The following is a 25,206-nucleotide window of genomic DNA, read 5'->3' on the forward strand; positions in this document are numbered from 1 at the left end:
AAACCAGGGAGGCTGCTGCCAGAGGACAGGCCCTTTGGGAGGCCTGGATACAGGTTCCTGTCTTTCCACGATTCAATCACTTATTAAGTACCTTTTATGTTTCTAAATTCCTCATCATCCAGGCAGCACAAACTCTGCCACCCAGGGAAGGGGGGAGGCGGATGGCAGAGGCAGCAGGCCCACCTGGGTTAGACTCTCAGTTCCATCGCTCGCTAGCTCTTTGGATCTAAGAAAGCTGTTTAACTTCTCTTTGCCTCAGTTTCTTCATCTGTAAAACGAGGGTAAGAATTGTACCTACTTCCATCGGAGGTGATGAGGATTACAGCACTTAGCATGGGAAATGTTGACCATTTGTGGTAACTGTTAGAGAACAAGGAACAGGGTGTCTAAGATGGGACATAAGGAAGAATCGAGAAGAGGAAGGCAGTAGAATGAATAAAAAACCCAGACTGAATTTCACTAAGCTTCTTTTGTTTCCTTTGGGGAAATAATTTGCTCAGGAGGCCAGCTGGCATTACCTCCCTGCTCTCTTGGGGAGGAATCCACCCCACATTAACCTCCCAGAGAAAGACAACTATGGACCGGACCGGACTGATGGGGAAAAACTGTAAAGGAAGCAGCACTTAAGGGCCCCAGGAACAGCCCTTCCCCCATTCAAAATATCCAGTGGCTTCCCAGGGCCTTGCACTGTGGGTCCCAGTCATGAGGCTTGGAATCCTATGACTCTGCAGTTACTGCAAAGGCATCTGAATTGATTTGTTCAGTGAGTATTGTTCTCAGCTGTCATAACTTTCTTGTACATGCTTGTGCTCTGGGTTTCCAAACATATATAAATGGTTTTATGATGAGGAAAAATGCATTTAGAAGTGGTACTGAATTAGTTCAGAGGACTTTATGGATCAATATGTATTTTCCATATTAACGAATGGATACTGAAAGTGTATGTGACTTCTGTCGTGTGGGTTCTGTAATAATATTTCTAGCTTTTAAAGTGATCCTCACATTTAAAAAGGCTGGGAGACTTCAGGTTTAAAATGATCATCTCATCACCTGATGTTATCTACTCTCCCTCCTAAGAATCTATTGAAACGATGATAAAGGGATATAGAGGCACAAACAATGAGAATGGGGAGAGAGATTTCCAGTGGATGAGGAATTTCAACAGACTTTGCAAAGGTGAACTGGCAGGTGAGAGAGTGGTGACCAGTGAAGGTGGGAGCAGCTCAGAGAGGGTTCTAGCTGAGGAGGGGAGGGAGACAAGCTGATCCCAAGAACCCTGGGGAGACTAGGGTCTGGGCAACGTGGCACAGATAATGGCTGGTGGCTCACCTACTGACCTAAACAGAAGCTTGAGTCCACAAGCCCACCTATGCACACAGAGCTGCCAGTCTGAGTTTCGATTCTAGTTCTTAAGTGTGAGTGGACAGCCACAGTTCAGACATCAGAGGAAAGCCTGGCACCTCTCCCTCCAGCTCAGCTCTCCTATCTCAGTCCCCATCTCTCTTCATCTTCAAAACCACTAAGGCTCCATCTTCAGATCGCTTCTCTTCTGGGTTCCACAAGCTCGCCCTAGGGCTCCTTGGTTCTGACCTTGGCTGTATATTGGAGTTACCTGAGGAGTTTAACAAAATATGAATTCCCAAGCCCTACCCCCAGAGAGAATGATGCATTTGGACTGGTGGGGTAGGGGCTGGGGTGGAGGAGATAATCTGGGCATCAAGACTTTTAAAGGCTCCCCAAGTAATTTTAACATGCAGCCAGGATTGAGAGCACTGTCCTAGCTGATATTTGGTGGGGCTTTAAATAACACACAGAAGAGGGGGTCTTATCCTTACCTGCACATTAGAATCATCTGGAGAACTTTTAAAAATATCAATTCCCAGGTCTGACCCCCGGAGATTCTGACTGAACTGGCCTAAGGTCAGGTCTGAACATTGACTTTTTTAAAAGTTTCTTTCTTTTTTTAAAATTCATTTTCATATTCTTTTTAACCATAAGTTGCTACAAGATATTGAATATAGTTCCCTGTGCTATACAGTATAAGTTTGTTGTTTATCGGATTTTGTGAGGATCCTCCTGTATTTTGAAATGAGAGACACTCTGCCAGAGTTCAGTAGGTGTTCTATGTGATTCAGTGGGTCTGTGGATGTAATTCTTGGTGTATTTGTGGGAAAGGGTGAGCTGTGAGTCTACTATGCCATCTTGGCTCAACCCCCTTTTTTAAGTTTCTTAAGTGATTTGAGTATCACTGTAACCAGGGTTAAGAACCAATGGTCCATCAGCTCACAAATCCTAAATTTGGATCTCAATCCCAACTGCCTAACTGACATCCAATTTGAAGTCTAAGAGACATCTCAAAATAAATACTTTAAAAACTGAGCTCTTGATTCTCATCTCCCTCCCAATCACCCCTTCCTTGATTCTTTTAAAGCTTTTCTTATCTCAGTAAATGGCAAGTCCATCCTTCCAGTTGCTAAGGTCAAAAGTCTTAGAGTCCTTTTTGATTCTTTTTTTTTTAATCTCATACTCTATATCTAATCTATTAGCAAATCCTACTACTCTACTTTCAAAATATATCCAAGATCTAACTCTTGATTTTTGCTTCAGGCCATGAGGGAATAGCTGGATCTAGACTTCCTTCCCAACATAAACAACTAGGAAACTGGATGAAATTTATGAAATAGTTATTTTCAGACACTGGAAAACAGGTAGTATAAGATTCTGGTCCCTGAGAGAAGGAAACAAACAAGGTGAGACCTTTGACTGCCCTGGTTTTCTGTTTGGAGGCAGTTTTCAGAAAGCAATAAGAGAGGGGGGAATCAGAACTCAGCAGTCTCACTGAATTGAGGAAACAGAGATTTGAGTTCAGGGAAGACAAGGCAGCTACAAAACAAAAAAAGCAGACTTGCAGGGTAACATACTGTGGAGAGGAAGGAACTACCAAGAGAAAGAGCTCTGGAAATCTGTGCAGGGGTTCCTCTGAGTATTTGGTTGAATAATAGTCTGTGCATGTGTAAAGTGAAACTCAAGACTAAGGGGGAAAAAACTTTCAAGATAGAAGAGTTCTCAGAGAGCTGTAAGTCAAACAACTCCCAGAGTTCTCACAGACCAGGAATCACCTGAGTTCCCACCAACCAGGGTGGAGAGCTTGTAGTGAATACACAAGTCATTCAGTAGAGCCCCAGAAAGGTTATGCCCTAATACTGTGGTTAAACTAGTCCCAGGGAAAAGTCTCTTTTAGATCTGACTTTAAAAAGCTTAAAAACAAGCCTTGAAAAAAGATCAAATTTATCTATAAGTAGCTTATCTATAAGTAACTGTCTGCCATAACAGAGTCCAACCCTGTTTAAAGGAGTACAACATAATCAAACATCAAAAATGGAAAACTCACAATATTCTAGTCTCTAATAAAAAGTTATGAGACATGCAAAGAATAAGGAACATGTAATCCACAAACAAGGGAGAGATCTGTCAACAGAAACAGCCCTGGGAATGGCAGAGATTAGGGAATTAGTGAAGACATTTAAATATTTGTTATAAATGTATTAAATATGCTCAAGGATTTCAAGGAAAAGGTGAACATTATGAGAGAAATGGAAAAAATATAAAAAGAACTAAGTGGAATTTTAGGAATATAATATTTGAAATGAAAATTTCACTGTATAGGATTAATAGTAGATTAGACACTGCAGGAAAAAAAGATTGAACTTGAAGACATAGCAATAAAAACTATCCCAAATGAAGTACAGTGAGGGGGAAAAGAAGACTGAAAAATAAAAGAGAAAGCAAAAACAAGAGCCTCAGTTACCTGTGAAACAATATCAGGTGGTCAAACATATATGTAATTGGAGTCCAAAAAAGAAAAAAAGATGGTGGGGCAACAAAAAGATGATTTGAAGAAACAATGTCAACATTTTTTCAAAGTTAATAAAATGTATAAACACAGAGATCCAAGAAATTCAGTAAGCCCCTAGTAGGATAAACACACACACAAAACTATACTGAGCACATCGAAATCAAATTGCTGAAAATCAGGGATGAAGAGAAAATCTTAAAAGTAGCCAGAGAAAAAAAAGGCACATCACTTACACATAAACAAAGATAAAACAAAGACTTCTTGTCAGAAACTATGCAAGCCAGAAAACAACCTTTAAAGTGCTGAAATTAAAAACAAAAAACAAAAGAACAGCCCTTCAACCTAGATTTCTATACCCAGTGAATGTATCTTTTCTGAAAAATATTCTGAAAGATCTAATCACTTTTCTCTGGCACTGCCCATCACACTCTTGTCCAAGTCACCACCATATCTCATCTGGAATATTTCAAGCCCCTCCTAACTGGTTTCCATGCTTCTATACTTTCTCCCCTACAAATATAAGGTCATCTCACTTCTCTTCTCACAACCCTCCAATAACTCCCCATTTCACTCAGAGTAAAATCTGAAGGCCTTGCCATGGCCCATAGACCCTGCTTGATCTAGTCCTTGGCTATTGTCTGACTTCACATTCTAACACTCTCCCACTTGACCCTCCTTCAAACACTATTCTAGCCACATTGGTCTCCTTGCTGCTCCTCCAACACACCATGCAAGCTCCTGCTTAAGGACCATGGCACTTGCTGGAATAGTCTTCCACCAGGTAACCACATGGCTTTCTCCCTTGCTTCACTCCATGTCTTTGCCCATGGGTCATGTCATCAGAGACCCTTTTGGATCACCCTGTCAAGAAAAGCACCCCCACTTTTATCACTCCATTCTGTTACCCTTTTTGTAGCATTTCTCTGTCTGACACTTGTTTATTTGTTGCCTGCCTCCCTCAACAGGAATGTTAGCTCCATATAGTGGGGACTTTGAAGCCTTGTTCACTGCTGTGTATAGAATATGAAATCAGTAACACACATACACACACACAAACACATACTGCATCCATACCTTAAGTTTGTTCTGGACTCAATGCATAAAACATTTTGGTGCCAGTTCTAGGGAAGGCAAGCCATTGGTTGAAAATATAACTCTTAATCACAGGCTGCCCAGTGTATAGACCAGAGGGGCTGGGAGGTGCTCTAAATACCATGTGTGTCACCACAGTGGCACCACTCTGGGGTTGGAAACCCTGGAAAAATTACAAGGGAGAAGAGCCTTGCAGATGCTGGCTCATTTAATCACATCACACAGAGAACTGGACCCCTCCCTGTAGGGTCTGCATCAGCTCTTTCCTCTGTGCTCAGCCCAGGGGAGAGGGAAGGGCCAGGAACTGGGATAGAATTAATTAGAGTACTCAGCTCCAAGTCTGAAGCTAGGGTGCCCTTCAGCCATAAACAGCTATAAAAGAAGAAATTTTATGGAAAAACATTTTAAAAAAAGATATAAACCAGGGATTTAGAAGACGGTTAAAGTGATTCTAGGGACAAAGGAGCCATGAATTAAGGTCGTTGCTACACACCAACCTCTGTTGCATTCAGGCCCTCATTCTCTGGTGCCTTTCTCACTGCATGGCACCGGAGGCTGCCCTCAGCAGTCTCTGAGCTGGGAGGGGAGGGCTGACCTGCTGAACCCAGCTTTGGAGGAGGGGCTTTCTCCTCCGGCCTCAGCCTGGCTGCACTCCGCACCCACTGTGCAGCTGCAGCATCCTGTGCTCCCTTCCTCCCACTGTTAGACATGCACACAAATCCCTGGCTGCATCGTAGAGATCCCCAGGGCCACAGTCAGCCCCTTTGCCTGGATCTTCATGTGTGACCTTGATGTCAAGAAATGGGAGAGGAAGAGAGTGAGACCCAAGATTAGTGGGGGTCATATTGAGTCATGCTGAATGCTGGCCACTAGATCATGCCATTTGGCTCCTGAAAACATCTCTCACGCCTCCTTTTCTCCTTTCCAAAGGCCACAGGATCCTTGGCCTCTATCCCTAACTCCCTCCACCCAAATCACTCTGCATACAAATATTCAGCATCCTCTGGCTGTCTCATAAACAAGTTAACAAGCGTTTATTGACCCTCGGCCTATCATGTGAAGGTCCTCCCCACGACCCAGTGAGGCAGACATCATTGTGCGAAAGATTTGTACACAGCTTCCAAGTTGAACGTGCCAAATTCTGCTCTTTGTTCAAAGTGTGTACACCAATAGCTATAAAATAAAATTAGAACTATCATATCATGAGCCACTTAGAGCTCATGAAGAAACAATATACATTGGCAATCCTTTTGAATGAGTCTGGAAGCACGTGGCAGTTCAGAGATGAATATTACAAACTAAGTATGTATTCCTCAAGGATTTGCCACCTATAGAGACACATAAGCTCCCCATAAAGTGAAGGGGACAGCTGGTAGTGGGCTGATTTAAATGTTCAAAGTGAACAGCCAAAACAAGGGACTTTGCAATTATCTGGTTGTTTCCAGGCAGTCTAGAGACCGACAATTTAGACTAACTAGATTGCCTGATTTAATGGCATAACTACACAGTGACTAATCAGCCAGAATGCTCATCTCAAACACCCATCATCACATTACACTCTTGCTCGAGAACGTGCAATGGCTCCTTATTGTTCCCCATGTCAAGTCTAGGCGTTTCTGCCCTGCTTTCAAGGCCCTCCAACATGACCTAAACATATTAAAGCAGTTTTACCTGTCATTGTTCCTTAACATACCCAAGCCAGGCTGGTCCTGGCCTCACACTGCTCCCTCAAGCCTACCCTGCCACCTGAGAGGTGGCATCAGACACATGGGAATGAGCAAAGGATCTGGGGTCAGAGACCTTGCCATGAGGTCCAGCTTTGCCACTGACTGCATTACCTCAGCCAGATAATTTCTTAGTAAAACCACGAGCTCTATTAGAGTCCTTATTAAATGCCACAGCCAGAGGAAGCACCTACATGCCTGGTCTCATATAGTGCTCCCAACAACCATGTGAGATTGGCACTGTTCTATTCCCATTTTATAGATGTGAAAACAGAAGCTTTGGAAGTTTGTTTATTTGTTTGACAAACACTAGGTGTTGTGCTAGGCTTTGGGAATGTAACAGTGGATGAGAAGGGACAAGACCCCTGTTCTCATGGAGCAGGGAATGGCTAGAGGTCAGGTGACAAACAAGTAAACAAATATAGGAAGTGGATGATTTAGGAAAGTGGTACATGCGCTAACAAGACAGCAGTGTGATGGCAGGGGCTGGGGTGAGTGGGGGACGCTACTGTAGTCAGGTGATTAGAGAAGGCTCCTCAGAGGGGTGCATTTTAGTTTTAGACACTGAGGCTTGAGTGCGGTTGAGAAGTTAGCCACGCTAAGACAGAGGGACTGGGGCTCCAAGGAGCAGGAACAGCAGGTGAAAATACCCTGAGGTCTCATGAGTCCAGTCTGGCTATAGTGAGTTAAGCAAAGAGGAGAGCAGTACCAGTGAGGCTGAGAGGAGGCAGGGCCAGATCACACAGGGCCTGAAGGTCATGGTGAAGAGTCGGATTTCCTACAACGGGAAGTCACTGATGGGCTTCAAACACAGGAAGGACTGGACTGATGTGTAGTTTCAAAGATCTCTTTGGCTTCTGTGTGGAGAAGAGGTTGTCAGATAGCAGAGAGGAAGCTGGAGAATTGGTTAGGAGTCTGATTTAGTTGCCCCAGCAGCATATGATGGTTGTGATGAGAGTAGACCAGTGGTGACAGGCACAGAAACGAGGGGATGGAATTGGATTGTATTTTGCAGATTGAGCTGAGAGGACTTGATGATGAATATGGAAGATTAGGGAGAAAGAGGAATTAGGACAGCTCCTCGTGATGGTGCCATTTATTGAGGTGAGAAGGACTGTAATAGAGCAGAACTCAAGAGTTCTATTTTGGTCTTTTAAAATTTTGATACATACTAGACATCCACGTGGAGATGTCAAGTAGGCTGTTGGACCCATGGTCTTGAAGCATAATGTGGAATACTGGGGTTATTCATCTGGAAGTCATCAGCAAATAGATAGAGTTTAAAGCCATGGGGTATGAGGGGGGGTCAGAGAACATCACCTCAAGATACGCAACTTTGGCATAAGGATTATTCTTAGCTGGAGGCAATAGAGAAACAGCAGACAGGGAAAACTATCTACCATTCCCCTATCTGCCCAAATGTACAGTAAAAATTTCCCTTTGTGAAGGTGTCTCCCCACTCCTCAACTATACCAGGAAGAGAAGAATAGCTCTTAATCACCAGAGACACTCTTCTCACCCCAAGATTGCACAAGATAGAGTCTGCACAACAAGCCTTACTAAAATAACCCTTATCTTCCCTTAGTTTCCCCCATATATTTACCTCTTCACAATTTGCCATTCCTGGAAGCCCAAACCCCTGTGCCTTATCACTTCTCCACAATTTAGTGCTCTTTGTTAAAATGGTATATAAGCCCCTGGCTTAACTGCTTCTTTGGGTCTTCAGTTCTTTTCTATAAAGGCCTTCATATGCATATATAATAAGCCTTTTCCCATGTTAATCTGTCCTTTGCTGCTTTAATTTGTAGAATCCCAGATACAGAACCTAAGAGGATAGAGGAAAACAGTTTTCCTCCCCTACAGGTGAGATGACATTGTCTGGAGAGAGAATCCAGGGAGAAAGGTCTCAGGACTGAGTGTGGATCCCTCCAACAATGAGAGATCATATGGAGGAGGGGATTCAGCGAAGGAGATAGGACAGCAGCCAATGAGGCTCAAGGAGAGTGCAGTGTTTCAGAAGCTAAGAGAAAAGAGGATTTCAAGGAGAAGTGGCCAGTGGTGTCAAACATTGCTGGGATTCTGAGTAAGATGAGGACAGGGAGGTCATCCTTGGATTTGCAGAAAGGAGGCCACAGGGGATCTTTGAAGAGCAGATTCAGTGGAAATATGGGATGGACTCCTGAGTGACATGGATCTAGTGGAGGAAGGGAGATGTTGACTGTTCTTTTGAGAACTTTTCCTGTAAAGAGGAGCAGAGAATTGGGGAGGGAGCTGGAGAGCGATGCAGGGGTCAAGGGAGTCGTCTATGAAGAAGAAAGAAAATACAGCAAGCCTGCATACTGATGGGAGACAGCTTGACAATGCATGGGGTGGGTAATGGCAGAAACGAAGTGTTTGAGAAAGTCAGAGGGGATGGGACCCAGTGAAGCAGACATTTACAAGTGGACGATCCATCTGCTGTCATAAGGAAGAAGCAGCTCCACACGATAAATGGATTTGGGGTTGTAAAGATAAGAGAGTCCCTGTCTGATTACTTTTATTTTCTCAGTGAAGTGTGAGCAGACAGTAGGGGTATGGGAGGAGGATAAGTGGTGAACAGACACAGTAGGAAGGTGGTAGGAAGGTCTGCCAGCATGGAGTGTCCGGCTGGTCCCCAGGGTCACTCATTTAAAGTTGGACCAGTCAGCATCTCTGCATGATTTTCTCCAGCCACATTTAGTGGCTTGGGAGCAGATAAGGAATAGGTGGAAAGCTGGCATTTTGATGGTGGCAGTGTCAGGACAGGGGCACAATGCAGGGTGATAGAGGGGCAAGGAAGTTAAGGGTCTTTACAGAGGGAGTGAATCTAAGCTGGATTAGAAAAGAAATGAGGACCCAAAAAAGATGAAGGAAATATCAGAGAAGGAGACTGCAGGTTTGAGGTAGGAATATTATATTGGGGCAACAGAGGATGAGAGCTGGAAGGATGGGAGGTGGTGGTCAGAAAGTGAGAGCTTTGAAGATCATACAGTTTACTGGTCATAGCAAGGACACAGGTAGAACCAAGTACCTGCTAGAGTGAGATGGATTAAAACATTGTTGTGGATGAGATGGTCAAGGAATGTGAGGCCCAGGTATTGGCTGGATCATGCCTGGAAGACAGGAGATGGGGGTGGAGAGGAAGGCAGTGAGCTGGACTTGTTCAGGGAATGGGCAGGAGACGGTCCCTGGCAACCCCACTAATGAATGGTAGAGTTGAAATTCTCACTCAGGCCAGGTTCCTCAGCATCTCTCCCTAACCATGTATCACACTACAAACTGTCTCTTGGTGATACAGGTGATACAGATTTCTTCATTCTTAAAATGGAGACACATATAGTCCCCACCTGCTTGGCTGAACAATGCATATTGCAGAGCTTTATAAGGCACTTTCCGAACGTTGAGCACACACTCCGCTGGCTGGATGGCTCCAGTCAGTATAGGGCGCACCACCCACATCAGCTCTTGTCATACACGCTTATGAATTACTCACTGGGTCATGTGTATTGCTCACTAATTTGACCAAAGCCCCTTGACTTTAGGGACTGGGCTGCCTTAGGCTTGTGTGAAGGTGGCAATGGCAGTGAAGGGGACTTGATGCAGTTGCTAGGTTCCTGACACCCTGGTTGCACGGTGCATCTCACTTTAAATGCACTAGAGTGCCTGGTGACTTACAAAAGCCCTGGAGTAAATCTCTTTGCAAACTGAAGCTTTCTTTTACAAGGTGAATCATCATCTGATTTGTAGGTGGAGATTTTCATATTTTACTTTTTCTTAAACCGGTGCCTAGGTAGAGCTGAAAATCATGGAAATGGCCAATTATTCAAATTTACATTCATTCCACATATATTCATAGAGCCCCTCCCATGTGCCAAGCCCAGTGCCAGGCATTGGGAGATGGAACAGAGAACAGAAGAGATAGGCTTTGGGGCGCTAGGAGGGTCAGGCCATGCGGTTCCACTCAATGTGGGCAGAGTTTTGTGTTTTCCTTTCCCTCTCTGGCCTGGGCTGTCCCTGCAGCATTTCTGGCAGGTCCTGGTGCTCAAAATTCAGAACACTTGGCAGCAAGGGAATGAGATTGTGGCCATTTGGAAAGGATTAGGGAGAAGTCACGCGGAGTGTGATTTGGGTTTGTGTTCATCTGAGCTGTAACTTTCCAGAATGCTGGGACACCCCATTCCACTAAAAGCTTCCCCAAGTATTTCAGGCTGGGTGGGTGGCTTTCTGGATTTGTGGAATTCCATTTAGTTACTGATACGACTTCTGTCCAATTGGTGAACCAACATCTGGTTTCTCAGGCTTGTGCCACAGACAGGTGATGGAGAAGGTGGAACTATTGGGCTCAGAAGTGGAATTCAGCAGGGCTTCCTTGAGGCTAGGGGCTGTGGCCCAGGCCAGGGCCAGATAGGGCCTTTGGGTCAGTGGGAGAGCTGGGACCAGAAGCCTGACCTCATTGTTCAGGACTGACCTTTTCCCACCATTCCTAGGGCACTGGGGGCTGAGGCTCAGAATTGTCTGATTTGGTTTCACTCCAGTGATTCTGCCGGGCCCCAGGCAGGGTAGGACAAGGACCTAGCTGACTCAGAGAGCCACGGAGACAGCACTCTCAGCCAGGGGAGCCCCAGCCAGAATGAGCCGGCTGGCTGCTGCACACCTGCCAGCTCCTGAGAGATCATTAAACCAATGGCCCAGCAGAAGGGCCAGTGCACAGCCAGTCCCCTTGACTCCACAGGGCGGGGAGGGAGAGGGAGGCGTTGGGAGGTTCCTGGAGCCCAGCCTGGGCCCAGCTTTTTCCACTCCCTTTTTATTGTTTCCAGCCGTCCAAGGTTTTCAGTTACTCACACTCATTGATTCATTCCTTCCATTCAACATACGTTGATTAATCACCTGCTCTGTGCCAAGTGTTAAGCTCCATGATTTACAGAAACTACCTCTTTGCTTTTTAATTATCTCCATCTCCAGACACAGTGCCCACTTCATAGTAGCCATTCAATGCATGGCTGCTGCCATATGGCTATTATTGTCATTAACTGTAGCAGTGACAAGCACCACTAGGGCACTGCTTCTGACCTGGAGGGAGGAGAAAGGACACCTACTAGGTGCTGGGTCCTGTGCCTGCTTTTGACATACCTTATTCCACCCAACAGAGGCTCGCATGATTGCCAGGGTAATGGGCATAGAAACAGACGATGACCACATGTCTGGGGGCAGTAACAGGGGCTCCAAGAAGGTCTCGTTCTAGTGGCCTCGTTTGAGCTGCACCTTGAAGGCCAAGTTCACTTGGTGGAAAACAGAGAGAAAGGGAAGAGCATTCCAGGTGGAGAAAACAGCATGAGTGATGGCCTGGAGGCTGAAAGTGCCTGGAGCTGTAGGAAGGTGGGGAGAGGGATTGGGGCAGAGAGGGGATGGCCAGAAGTGTGGCTAGAGATGGGAGTGCACTGGCAGGTGCCTGGTTTCATGCATTCCCTCAATGTCTGTGCAGATTTGCCTCCAGGACATGACCTTGGGCAGTCCTAAGCTGGCTGTGTCCCCAGACTTTCCTGGCTGGTGTGCCCAAGTGCCGGCCTTCTGATTATTTGCTTTTCTGTTCCCGCCTCTCCATGTCCACTGCTGCTATCCTAAGTGCCAGGCTGAGGGCCCTTGGGTCATGAGGTCCTTTCTCTGGACAGGAGCTTGGTGTAGTGGGCCCCCAAATTTCCCACTAACATGGCTCCCAGAGTTCTAGTGAGCTCTGCATGAAGCACGTCCCTTGCCTGCCTGCAGCCTTCCTTACAAAGGGCGTAGGGATGTGAAGGATGGAAAGCAGGCAGCACTTGGCTCAGTGTAGCCACTGGGGCTACCAGGAGCACAGCACAGCCAAATCCAAATCCCTAAACTGGATTTGAGCCCTTGCTGACCCCTCCTCATTTTTGCCTCCTCTGCTCCCACAACCCGGCAGATGCCAGACTAGGCTTTAACTCTGCCCCTTCTGTGGTCGAGCATGGCTCAGGTGCAGCAGAGAGTGCTGTGCAGTCAGGAGCCACGAATCCTCTATCCTGCCATTGACTCCCTTGCTGTGCAACCCCAGGCAAGTCGCTTAACCTCTCTGAGCCTGTCTCATCATCTGTCAAATTGGATAATAGCATCCTCTTTGCTGTCCTAGGTTTGGGGGAGGTTCTTGAGTAAACATGGGTAAAAACACAGTAAACAGACAAGCACAACACATGTGTGTTGGGGGTGACAATCAATGAGACCAGTGATGCTTCAGTTACTCCTCTTGCTCCCCATAACAAAGGTCCTGGCTGCTGGCATGGTGGAATCTGGACAGGGGAGATGGTGGCAGGCCTGCAGACTCCCCTGTCTTGCCCTAGGACTGGGAATGTTTTCTCCACCCATCAGGGGAGCTGTAGTAGCCCCAGAGAGAAGGGTATAAAGTGAGATTTGGGCCTGGGGGCCTGGAGCACCACCCTGGCTTCCATGGGCAGTGGGGCTGTTTGCCTCAGTTCCATCCTCTGGCCACCTCCACTCACAGTCCCAACAACCAGATCCACCTCAGAGAAGTGTGGCAAGGCCAGGTCTCAGCCACATCTGGCTTCTCTGCTGGTCTCAGCTCCATGACCTTCCCCTAAGCCCAAGCACTGCCAAGAGGCCCCAGCCCACTAAACCAGGAGGGTGGGCAGGGGTGTGGCACCAGGGGACACTGGTGTAAACCGTCACTCAGTCACTCACCAAACAAGTTATTTAAAAAGATTAAAGAGCATACACATGAGAAATTATTAATACATTCTAGTTGAGGAACCAAAGAAAATGCATTTTTAAAAACACCCTTCCAGGCCAGCTATATAACAGCATAGGACAACAACACGCCCTGGAGACAGTAGCCAATGTTACCCTGCAGGGAGTGCTGAAACCTAGAGAGCTATACACAAGAGTAGTGGATTGGGGATGAACTGTGCCTCAGTTTCCCCCCACACGGGGAGGCAGCACAGGGCTTGCCCACGAGGCTTGCACAGTCCTGAGGAGCTGATGCTTTCCGAGGGCTTGCCAGGCACTGCACACATACATTAGCTCACTCAATCCTTGAAATCACCCATGGGGCAGGAAATGCTGTCATCCTCACTTTACAGAGGAGGAAACCAAGGTAGGAAGAGGTACAGCTGTTCACCAGGCGCACATGGCTTGTAAGTGGCAGAATTGGGACCAGAGCCCAGTTTGCAGAGTTGGTGCCTTTAGTCTACACTAAACTACACCAGTGGATATGAGCAAATAGCCTTCCCAGATATGAGAACATCAGAGCTGGAAGGGAATCAAGTGACCGCCGGCACTCCTTGCTATTAGGAATGGAGGCACTGAGGCTCCGCATGGTGATGTGTCCTGCCCTCAGCAGTGCAGCCAGTGAGCCACAGAGGGGGTCCAGGCTGCAAGTCCCTGACTTGCCACTGCTTCTCTACACCCTTGCTAGTCCCAGTGCATTCTGGGAACCTCACTGGGAGCCTGTGAGGAATATAGTCTCAGGTCCCACATAGACCTACTGCATTTTGACAAGAGCCTGGTGATTCACATGCACTTTATAGTTTGAGAAGCACTTCTCTGTGCTTTCCTGCCTTGCTGGTCCACAGTCTCTGTTACTGTGAGTATAATGACATTGTATCCAGACACTGGAAAACTTGAAATGACAGGATTCTGGAAGCTCCATCCTGGGGTCAGCTGGGGATGAGTCCTCTGGGATCTGGGGGAAGCAGACAGAGCGAGTCCCCCAGAGCTCAACCCTTCATGGGGCCCAGGCACACCCGTCCCCACTGACCTGCTAGTGAGCTGGGCGCTTAGCCTTGAGCTGGGGTTGCCCGAGCCCAGGGAGGAGGTGACACAGATGGGGTCCAGAACATCCTTCACTGCAGCCGTTGACTGCTGGAAGGGGCCTAAGTTCCCCTGAGGAAGAACTAGACCTGGCGATTGGCAAGGGAATGGCCTGGCTCAGGACAGAACTTTCTGGGGCCCAGAGCTGGCTTGGGGTGAGGGCCAAGGGGCTTCGATTCTCATACTTTCTCTACCAGCACCTGCCCTGTACTTTCTCAGCCCATGGGAAGTCCATTGTTCTAATAGCCTCAAGACCCTCTGTCCCTCCAACCTTCTCTTCATAAAAACCCTGTCACTGACCCCAAGTGAGATCAGAGGCTGAATCTGCCCAGTGAGCCCACCTTAGCCCAGGCCCCCCACACTCTGGTTTGTTTTTACTTGCAGCCATTAGCCGAGCCCGGGATCCTGGGAAGGTCAGTGGAGCTGGGCAGAAACAAGGGGGCGGGCAGGAGACTGGGGAAGACCAAGGCTGGGGCTGAGCACAGGAACACAGTGGCTCTTTGCATTGTCTCAGCTCCTCTGAACCTGAGGTCACCATGCAAGGGTGCAGAGAGTCCCACTGTAGTTGGCACTGAGCCCCACCTTTAAACATGGACCCAAGGCTCCACCACCATCTTCAGATGGAGCAGGAGCTTCACCCTGGAGGAACCCTCCAAGGCACTTGACTTACTTTGCTGCTCCTCTCTCCAAGCTACTCCCCTTTGTCCTTGATGCACTGCTTAACTTTCACCCCTTCTGGGAAGCCTGATACCTGCTCAGAAGAGCCATGGCTGGATCTGGTTCTGTACTTGTCGTGTCATTTGGGGGGTGTGTGTGTGTGTGTGAAGATTCAGTAGTATTCAGGAAACTCTTCCAAGGCAGTGAAAGCTCAAGTACCTCAGAATCCACACAGGCAGGTCCTGGGTCAGCTCCAGCTCTCGGCAAATGCCCCTCTGACTTGTGCAACCTTGGACAACCTCTCTCCCTCTCTGAACCTATGTAAAATGAGGATCAAGGCTAAGTTAGCCCTCTTCAGGTTGGTCTTGAGGAGCTCTAGGGCTCCTCAGAGAAGCATTCGGCGAGTGCATGGCATCCAAGAAGAGGCCTGATGGGCCGGCCCCTACCCCAAATTAGAGCAGCTGGGCTGCTGTCTGTTTTCTGTAATGGGCTGCTTGTTGGCTTTGGTTGACAAAATGGTCTAAATGCTTGGGGAAAGTTCTGGAGGATTTTTAAGGTGCTATCCAGCTGGAATGCTCTAGAGATAGTTCTCTGTTCCATGTGACACAATTCTGGGCCAATCCAGGCTGGGGTCCTTGGGCACAGTCAAGACCAAAGGGAAGAATGCTCTCCCTCAGCTGGCTTGGCCCAGGAGTGGCGGCAGTCATCCCTGGGAGTACAGGGGACAGGAGGGAAGAGGGTCCAGGTACCTGCTCTCTGTCTTTGATGGCCGGGCAGCTGTTCCTGTTTCCCTTCCTGCCCTTCTCCACTCACCCAAAATTTCCCAAGGGAAATGGCTCTCTTTAAAGCAAGGGAGGCTGAAGGCGCTGAAGCCACAGCCTCGTTCTGGGGGCAGCTTAGCCCCTAGGACTGAGTGCAATCCTGGAGAAAACCAAGTGAACCTGTGGCCTGTTTCCCTGGTGCAATTAGCTGGGTAACTGTCCAGTCTCTTCTAGGTTTTGTAGAGGTTGTAGGCTCATCTTAGGAGAGACCAGACAGTCCTTCACTACAAAGGGGCTGGCCACAAGAGCCGTAAAGATGGCAGTGTCCACTGACTAGCAATTTCACCCATAGGAATTCAACCCAAGGAGATACTGCAGAAAGACAAGGTCATCTGCATAAAGATAAGCACTGTGGCATTACTCAAAATAGCCCCCCAAACTGGGAACCACACCCAGCTACCCAGCAATCGGGGTAGCAAATTACAGAACATCGATTAGATAGAATATTATGCACCCACTAAAATGAATATGTGAAAGTATGTGGCAATATGGAAACAACACTGATGATATAATGTTATCAAAAGCAGCTCAGCACTTGTCAATTAGTTCCTTTTGTTTTTTTTTTTTAACCTACAAAAGATATGACAGAGAACTGCAGGGGAACTTGCAAAAATGAAAACAGTTGTGTAAGGGCAGAGTATTATGAGTTATTATAATTACTGAGAGTTTACTGGGTCCAGTGCTGGGTGTTGAGGACAGAGCAGTGAATGAGAATACATTTCCTTGCTCTCCATCTAATGATGGATTTTCCCACCTAAATGTCCTTCAGAGTTGTCATGCCATCATCTTCCAATAAAAAATACCTGATGAGAGGAATAAGCGAGGAAGCATGCTCCTCTCCTTCTGGGTAACGTATTTCACTCCTGTTATCCGAGCCACCTTCAGCTGGATTACATACATGTCAAAAGAAAACCGAATATAAATGTGCTAGTGACATTTCGGTCTTCTAATGTCTTAGTTTCCTCTGAAGCAAAAAAGTTTTTTAAAATCCATGTTAAAAAAGAAGAAAAAAGTTAGGACTTGTTACTAATCTCGCAGTTGAATAATTAAATATGCTTAATTCTGAAAGTAGCAAGCTAAATTATGCAGTGCCAAAAGTGACATCTCTTATACCTACACCATCCCGTCTATAGCGGCATGGTTTTAGCTTTTTAGCTAAAATATGCTGCCAGAAAACCTAATAAAAGGAAGGAAAAATATTTCTGTTTATATCAAGCTGCCATTTGAGAAAGACTTTTAAATATGTTCCTCCCTATGTGTAAGTCTGACAGCAGTTGCATAATTAAAACCCAGTAGCGAGTTTCCTTTTAATCTTTTCAAAGTAAGCCAATAAAGCATCCTTTAGGATGTGAAATGATAGATTAATACTCTTTGGATTGTTTGAATATCTGAGCTAGAGACTGCCTCCAAGAATACTGTTTAGTACTAAAAGAACACAAGCCACTGTCTTCAGGAATTCATGGAATTACGGGAGAGGCAGATAACAACATGCCAAAGGCCACACATACATGGTTATGAGTTATGCTTGTCTTGGATTTTGTTAACTGGAGGAATGAATAAATGGATGCATTTACATTAACAGAAACTTGATTTCAACCCCTTGGAAATATGTCACATAGCATAAATGGGAGAAATAATAATTGCCCAGGATTTCAGTTCAGTGTAAGCAATCAGTATGAATAATTTAGACCACAAAGTAGATTTTCATTTTGCTTGAGCTATTCAGACTGACTTTCTATTCAGCCTGAACAATCACTGGCAAATCCTCCCCCTGGATCTGTGTCATGTGGACACACCTGTATGTCTACATAGTTGCAAATTACCTAGCTCTGGATATGGGGCCCTGTTCAAATGTCAGGACAAATATTCCATCTCATCATGATGTTTCATCTAAGTACACACAGCCACAACTGAACTTTTGTTCTATGGCTACCTCTAGCTGAAGGCCCAGTCCTGCCCCTTACCCTCCCCTACACACACATACACACATACACATATACACACATAGATGCAAAAGAAGAGAGAGAGTAACTGGCTTCTGTCCTTGGACTGGAGTTTACCCAAATGTCTTCTACTTGCTAGCACTCCTGTCTCTGATTTTCTTAGGACTGGCTCTTGTCTTCCCAGCTGTCTAAGACTTGCCAGATGCTTCTATGCTGTCTGACTTCTAAGATTTGTCTGATCCTTCAAGTTTTCTCTGGAAAACTTTGTTTTAATCAGTTTTTGGCCTGACCAACAGACCAGTCCTCCTCCACAGCCCTGCTGTGGTGTCGGACACACACATACCTATTATTAAATACTTCTGTCTCAAACAAGAATGTGCCCATGAATTATATGAATGAAATTTGTAGAATAAACACTGTGAAACTTAGATTCTGGACCCAGCTGAACATGCAATTAACTATGACCTGAGACAGTTCCCTTAAGACTGTGCACCACATGGGATTGAACCAAAGGACCCCTCCTTGTTCCAATCCTCATTAGTGAGGCTAGCCAAGATGTACCTATGAACACTGCAATCCAACTGCCCATATTGGAATATGCTTCACCTTTGCCTTGTAGAATAACCTTTAACCTTTCAAAATATAGCACCCGGGCCTGATAAACACAATATGTCATATTTATGGGATGAATGAATAAAGCCCAGATAAATCATTTAGCTGGGTCTGTACAACACACAAAAATGTCCACATTGCTGCATGTACCATGCCCACTATGATATTCTCTGATCAAATAAAACTGAGTGCATGCTAATTTTCCTCTTTGCTGAGTGAGGTGGCAGATAGAGAATCCTGACTGCCCATTTTGGACTCAGTTTTGGCTCCCTGAGCTGCTGAATCCATAAAAGCACCAGTAATAATAATAATTGTCTCTGAAGACTCAGGGCATTTGAGGGGAAGGAACTCTATAAACAGAAGAGAAACTGACGTATGTAGGTCTTTACTTAAATCTTACTCACATACATTTTGCAAAGAAGGCTGAAATAAACATCAGGCTACTTCAGGATTCAGCAGAACCTTTCTGACTGACAGAAGTGACCAATTTGAACCACTGCCCCACACCACGACAGCAGGTGGATAACTGACAAAGACACTACTTCTCATGTGGCTCTCCTGGCACCCCTGCAAAGAGCAGTTCAGTGCTGAGCTGTCCATGGGCTGGTTCTCATCCCTGAGTGCAGCTCCTCTCGAAGATACACGTCTCCCTGCAGCAGATTTTGGAAACAATGTGCTGGGTCATTTGTAATATAGCCACAAGCTTCAGGGTAGCCCTCTGACACTGCTTGCCTACATCCCAAAACACAAATCAAGAAAGAGAACATATTAAAAAAAAAAAAAGAAAAGAAAAGAAAAGAGAACATAGTTCCTTTCTGCTTGACTGAAGAATGGCCAATTCAGCCAGGAGATTAAAAGGTTGGGCTTAGGGCAATTTGCCAACACTCTGACTTGATTTTGTGCAAAGAGCTAAGAAAAGCTTTAAAAGCTGTGGCTGGACAGTGAATGAAGACATTGATGGGAGTTTATCAAAGATGCACAGAGACCACAGGTCACTGGAATGAGGCCCCATTTGGATGCACTCGTGCCGTGATGGGGAAGAGGACACTGCTATCACCTTTCCTTTTAGTTTGTGGGTTCCTTTAGGAAGCCAAAGCCAGAACATGCCACTGGGAAAGAAATGCTGTGACTGCCCAATATATGCACAGGTGTGCCTCTAGGTGGAAGAGAGCAAAAGGGTGTGTTTACAAGAGGAAGAGCACAAATCAATAATGAGCTATGAATGTATGATGTCATTTTCCAGGACTTAGCATCTTTAGTACTTTTAAAGCACTTAAAAAAAATAACCGTTCAGTTGCTATAGCAACTTGATGCAGCTCTTAAAAGGGGATTTTTTTAAGGGGGTCATTTTATATCTTCAATCACCATAACAACATGATATAGCTTTTAAAGGTTATTTTTATCCAATTTGTGTGTGCTTTGGACCTGGGCCATATTTGCTTTTTCTATTTAAAGTAATCAGATCAAACATGACACATGAAAAATCATTGAACGGAAGCCCTTTCGTAGACTATACATATACTCTCAGAGAGCTAGCTGCTCATATTCTGCACGTGGATGCAATCTTTCTCTCTCCCTCCCAGCCGCCATCTGCAGTGGCTTATACTGGTCAGTTAGTCCATGCCCCTGTCTTTAAGCTGGCACACCAAACCAGCCCAGAACCTACCCACTGAAGGTATGTCTATGAAATCCCTCACTTCTCAGCCCAGTGAATCCAGCCTGCTCCTCCAAAACTACTACCAAGAGACAGTGCCTTGGGGTGATGAGAGGTACCACCAGCCAAGTGCCTTCTTCCACCCTGGGACTCAGGAGTGGATGGGACACACACAAAGTCTTGCCAAAGTGAAAACATTGTGTTTATTCTGCACTCTATACAGCAACTGGGGAGGAGGTCTGTTTCATATGACTCCCAGGGCCCAGGAAAAGGAGGGGAGGATGGGAAAAGTTGATGAGAGGATAAGAAGAAGGGGGGGAGTGGGGAGCAGTGGTGGCTCCAGAATCTCTACAGAAGAGGCTTAGAGGACTGAAAGGAAGAGTGGGGGGCTTCAAAGAATATATACACAGCATTTTTTGTATGGTTGCAAAATCATAAGCTCTAATGGGTTCATGATTGGAAAAGACAGCAAAGTAACAAAGAAGAGAGGTCAAGAAATTGGAGGGGAAGTTGCAGAAGGGTGGAGGGAGTAAGGGGAGAAAAGCAAGAGAGGCTCAGAACAAGAACGGCTGAGGTCCTATTCTCCAAGTCTAATAGGCTTTTCTTTCCGGAGGACGTGGTGTAGACTGCAGGAAAAAAGTGAGAAGGAGATCTAGGGATTATTCTGCGGAAAGTGGTCACCTTCCTCAGGGTAAAAGAGCTAGAAGACTCTAGGGAAAACGCGTGGTAAAAGAAGAGAGAAGGTGGGGGGAAAGAGAGAGAAGATAAAAATGCTGTGAGAGGAGAGAAGAAGGGCTTTCCAAATCACCTGGATGAGGAAACTGAGGACCAGGGAGTGTGAGAAATAGGAAGGAAGCAGCAGGCCCTTGTTACATATTCTCCCAAGTGCTTTTTTAGAAGCGAAAACTGAGACACACGAGGTTAGGTCACCGAGCTGGCAAGTGCTGGAGCGCGCGGGTGGCCCCGGGTCTGCCCAGCGCCTGAGTGAGGGTTCTCCCCATTTAGCCTCTCTGCCAGGCAGTCGCTGCTGGGTGAGTGCCAGAGATGGGCCTCTCAGGCCACCTCCTGTGCTGAAAGCTAGAAAAGAGAGAGATGGGGCAGGAGGAGGGGGACGCGCGGGAGGAGCAGGCGAGATGAAAGTAGGCAACCGGGCATTAGAAGGGAAGAGGGAGGCGAGGGACGCCGATAGAGCCCTGAGCAGTGGAAGGGACGGCAGGTGAAAGGCTCAGAGAGGAAAGTTGCGCGCGGGGCGCGTCGCTCACCTATGGTCGATACCACGGTGCCCACGAAGTAGAAGGCGCCGGGAAAGTCCCAGCGTGGGCGCAGCGCGTCGGCTCGGACGCCTGCGGCCAGCGCGGCCTCGTAGTGCCGGAGGAAGGCGCGCAGCTCCGGCTCGGCCACTCCGTGCGCCGCGCTGAAGTTGCGCAGAGTGGCGCCCCAGCGCGCCCGCGCCTCCGCCTCTCCCGGGCTCTCGAGCGCCGAGAAGACTGTGGCGCCCGCCACCAGGTAGAGGCCGATGAGCGCCGCCAGCAGCACGAAGCGGCCGGTGTCTTCGTTGAGGTGCGAGCGGCGGCAGCAGCAGCAGCAGCAGGAGGGGCGCGGCAGGCGGCGGCGGCAGCGGCGGGGCGGGGGCCGGGGGCTGCGGGAGGACATGGTCCGGAGCTCAGCCCCAGGGCCGGGGCGGCGCTCGGGGCCTGGGCCGCGACATCCCCTCGGCGGGAGCAGAAGAGTGAGGATGGTGGCCAGGGGTCGGGGGCTGCCGCGCCCCTCGCCGCCTCCTCCAGAGCCGGGACGGCAGGGCGCCTCCGCCTCCTCCTTGGGGCTCAGGCCGCACACGGTTCCCGCGGCCCTCCGGGCGCCGGAGCTGGAGCGCTCCTTTCCGCGCCCCGACGCCTCGCCGGATCCCGCGGCTCCTCAACCGCCGCCCTCGGGCGCGGGGGTCTGAAGCTAGGCCCCTGCCGCCTTGTGGCCGGCGTCTGCGGGGCCCCGGGCCTCATACTCCTCTCCAGGCAGGCCGCGAGCTGCGGGCGGGGCGGGCTGTAGAGCCCGGGCGCCTAGGACTGGGACGCGGCTTTAGGGCACGAAAAGAGACCCCGGGGGCGTCCCATGAGGCGTTCCTGGCTCGGCGACTCCCGGGCGCTGGCTCTGCGGGCAGTCCAGCTCCCGCCCCCGGGATTGAGCTGGCGGCGTCGGCTTCGGAGCCTCGGAACTGAGCGGAGTCCGGGGAAGCGCTCCCTTTGCAGCTCCAGCCGGAGAGCCGCCCGGCACAGAGAGGCGGAGTCACCGGCGCCCGGGGCGGGGTGTTGGGGGGTGGGGAGTAAGGAAGGGAGGGAAGGGGTGGGGAGTTGGGCTCCTGCGACGCCTCTCAGTCGTTCTGGTGGCACTAATGCGGGGCACCGAAGCAGGTGTCTGACTGCGGTGTTGGCTACCACCCTGCCAGGGAACCCAGTCCAGCCCCTCCCAGCACTTCGGCTCCAGAATCGCTCCCTTATCTCCAGGCTGCCGCCAAACTTTGCTCAACTTGATGGTGCCCTGCTGTCTCAGCTGCTGGGGCCAAACGATGCTAATCCCCCGACACCGGGTTCTCCGGCCCTAGTCCTGAGTTTAAGTTCCCTCTTGCTCGCTTCTTCTTCCTGGATCCATCCACAGCGCGAGGTCTCTGAGGGTTCCTTTGGGGAAACAATCCCGCTTAGGAGTGGGGGTAGGATCACTTGGCTCCGGGCGACCAGGGAATGAGGGCGTCTCCTCCCCCTTCCTACCGAGCGGGCGGTAGGCGTCAGCACCGCGGACAGCGCATCGGTGCCGCAGCCGCGGGGCGGGCGGCGCTGGGGTTGCGGGGACCCGCGCGGCGTGGGACGAGCCGGTCACCCTGCTGCGCTGTGCTCCCAAAACCCTCTCCGTTTCCCTTTCGATCTCCCGAGTGTCCCTTCAACCCCTCAGGCAGGTGCGGTCACTGAAGCTGAGTGCTGACAGGGCGGAGACTCTGCGGAATAGAGCCGGGGGAGGAGTCAGGCTCGAGTAGGGGACCAAGGTGCCACGGGAGGAGGAAGCGTTCAGGCCCACCCGGCTGCTGGATCTCCGCTCGCCACCCCAGCTCCCTGACCCTCTAGCCCAGGGTGGCGGACCCTGGATAGGAACCTGGCTGTGGCAGGGTGGGTAGAGGAGGCGTACGGAGAGCTCACTAGCTGGCCCCCCCCCGCCACGCCCCGCCCCAGGTCCGCGGCGGGAAGGTTGCGCTCTCGAGCGCCGGAGGTAGCGGGGGTGGTGGGGCGCGTAATAGTCGCCCCCTCCGCCCCGCCGCAACAGTGAAACGCCGCCGCGGGGCCTCAGCTCTGTCGTGGGAGCTTCTACGCTGGACTTGGCCGGCATTTCCCCGGTCCCTAAGTTCTGTGGCAAGGACTGCCCTTGGTACAGACAGAAAGCAACCAGTCCCTTCTCTGTCCGTCCGGCTTCCACAGGAGAGGGGGACCCTGATGATGATGAGACGATACAGACGACAGAAAATAAAGATAATGATGGAAACTGCTTAGATACCCTAGGTGGGTGAACTGTGACAGGTACAGAACTGGCCCCCCACTCCAAATCTCTGGCCATCTGACCTCCATAATGGAAAATACTCAAGCTAAGATAGACCCAAAGTAACGGCATTGTCAGTCCTCTAAACACCAGAGGACTCAGTGTGATTCCTTAACAAACCTCTACCATTCACTGAGCATTTCAAGGCCTGGAAACCATGTCCTTCTGACCCCGTGCCCCGAAATGAAGACTGGAGGGCAGAGGGTGGGGGTGGGGAGCAAGAGAGCTGTGGAGAGGCTAAAAGGCATCTGACCTGGGATGTTGCTTTTCCAAAACCAGGGCGCACTGGAGACTTGGAACTTCCTAGAAATTCTACTGCAGTTTATAGATGGAGCCAACTTCACTCTCCTTTGTGTTAGGGAAGGAACAAATGGGAGAGACTCCACCACCACCAAGTCAGAACCAGCCTTACTCATATTGGGTGGCATGTGGCTAGTTTTGCAGTGATCTTCTCAGAAAGGGGCAAGGGAACCTTTGTGTGTAGGGGAGAACATCTCATCCACTGAGAAAATAGAGCCCCCTTCTCCTTTTTCTGGAGCAAATGGGAGCTTTATGCAAACATAAGTTATTGCCATTGCAAATTATTGTTATTATTGGCATAATGCACTTCAACTATTCTCTCCAAGGCTTTGCCTCCCCTGGGCTCACCACTGGTGTCACTCCAGCCTGTTACCCCATCCCTGCAATACTGCCATCTCTACAAGCTACTGCAGACAGGCGGAACAGCCCAGATACGGACCTCCAGGGCTGGATTCCACTTGACCGGTCAGCTGACAGAAGTCCTAGAAGTGTCACTCCAGGAGTTGGCCCTGAAGTCTCCAGATACAGCTGAAGGGCATTGCCAGAACTCTCAGCGGCTTTCTTTGCTCAGACTCTCAGGGCAGGGACAGAGTGCTTTGCTGCAGTGTTCTGTGCCTCTGGACCTGCTCCTTGCCCAGTTGGCTGAGGGCCTTGTTCTCCAGCTTGTTATTCTAGCTTGATTAGTAGCAAACCCCTGGCATCAATTTTGGCTCTGAATGACCTAATCAATTTATATAATAGGGAAATGATGAGTTCCCTGAACATAAGCACTGGTCCTTTGGGGAACCAACACCATGATGAATGCTACTTTTGCCCACTGAATCAATATATCTCTGGCTATCCTCAAAGCCTTCACCTCAGCCCTAAATTGTTGCAACAGCCTGCAAAGGATGGGGGCTTGCTATCTCAGATGTCTCCCTGCTTTGGTCCATCTTGCCTGCACCTGCCCATCATTGCCCTTGATCATGCCCATTTGATCTGATCATATGACTGCTGTCCCTAGATCACAGTCTCCAATGGTTCCTTCAAAGCTATAAAAATGTAGTCTTTAAACCCTGAAGCTGCCATTTAAGGCTCTAGGTGATTCCCAACAAATCATTCCAGCCTCATCTTCTAC

At 48.6% G+C, this 25,206-nt stretch overlaps 1 protein-coding gene across 1 annotated transcript in view; it reads right to left on the reverse strand.

The window, feature by feature from the left end:
- The window catches only part of KCNK12 (potassium two pore domain channel subfamily K member 12), a 48,694-nt gene extending 26,196 nt beyond the window's left edge, over nucleotides 1–22,498 (reverse strand). The window contains exon 1 of the mRNA XM_074341108.1: nucleotides 21,476–22,498. Coding sequence (XP_074197209.1) covers nucleotides 21,476–21,866 — 391 coding nt within the window. The 5' untranslated portion in view covers nucleotides 21,867–22,498. The remainder of the gene's footprint in view (nucleotides 1–21,475) is intronic.
- Between the last annotated feature and the right edge of the window lie 2,708 nt (nucleotides 22,499–25,206).

The sequence above is a fragment of the Camelus bactrianus genome, chromosome 15 (genome assembly GCF_048773025.1).
Source record: "Camelus bactrianus isolate YW-2024 breed Bactrian camel chromosome 15, ASM4877302v1, whole genome shotgun sequence".
In the NCBI taxonomy this organism is placed as follows: Eukaryota; Metazoa; Chordata; class Mammalia; order Artiodactyla; family Camelidae; genus Camelus; species Camelus bactrianus.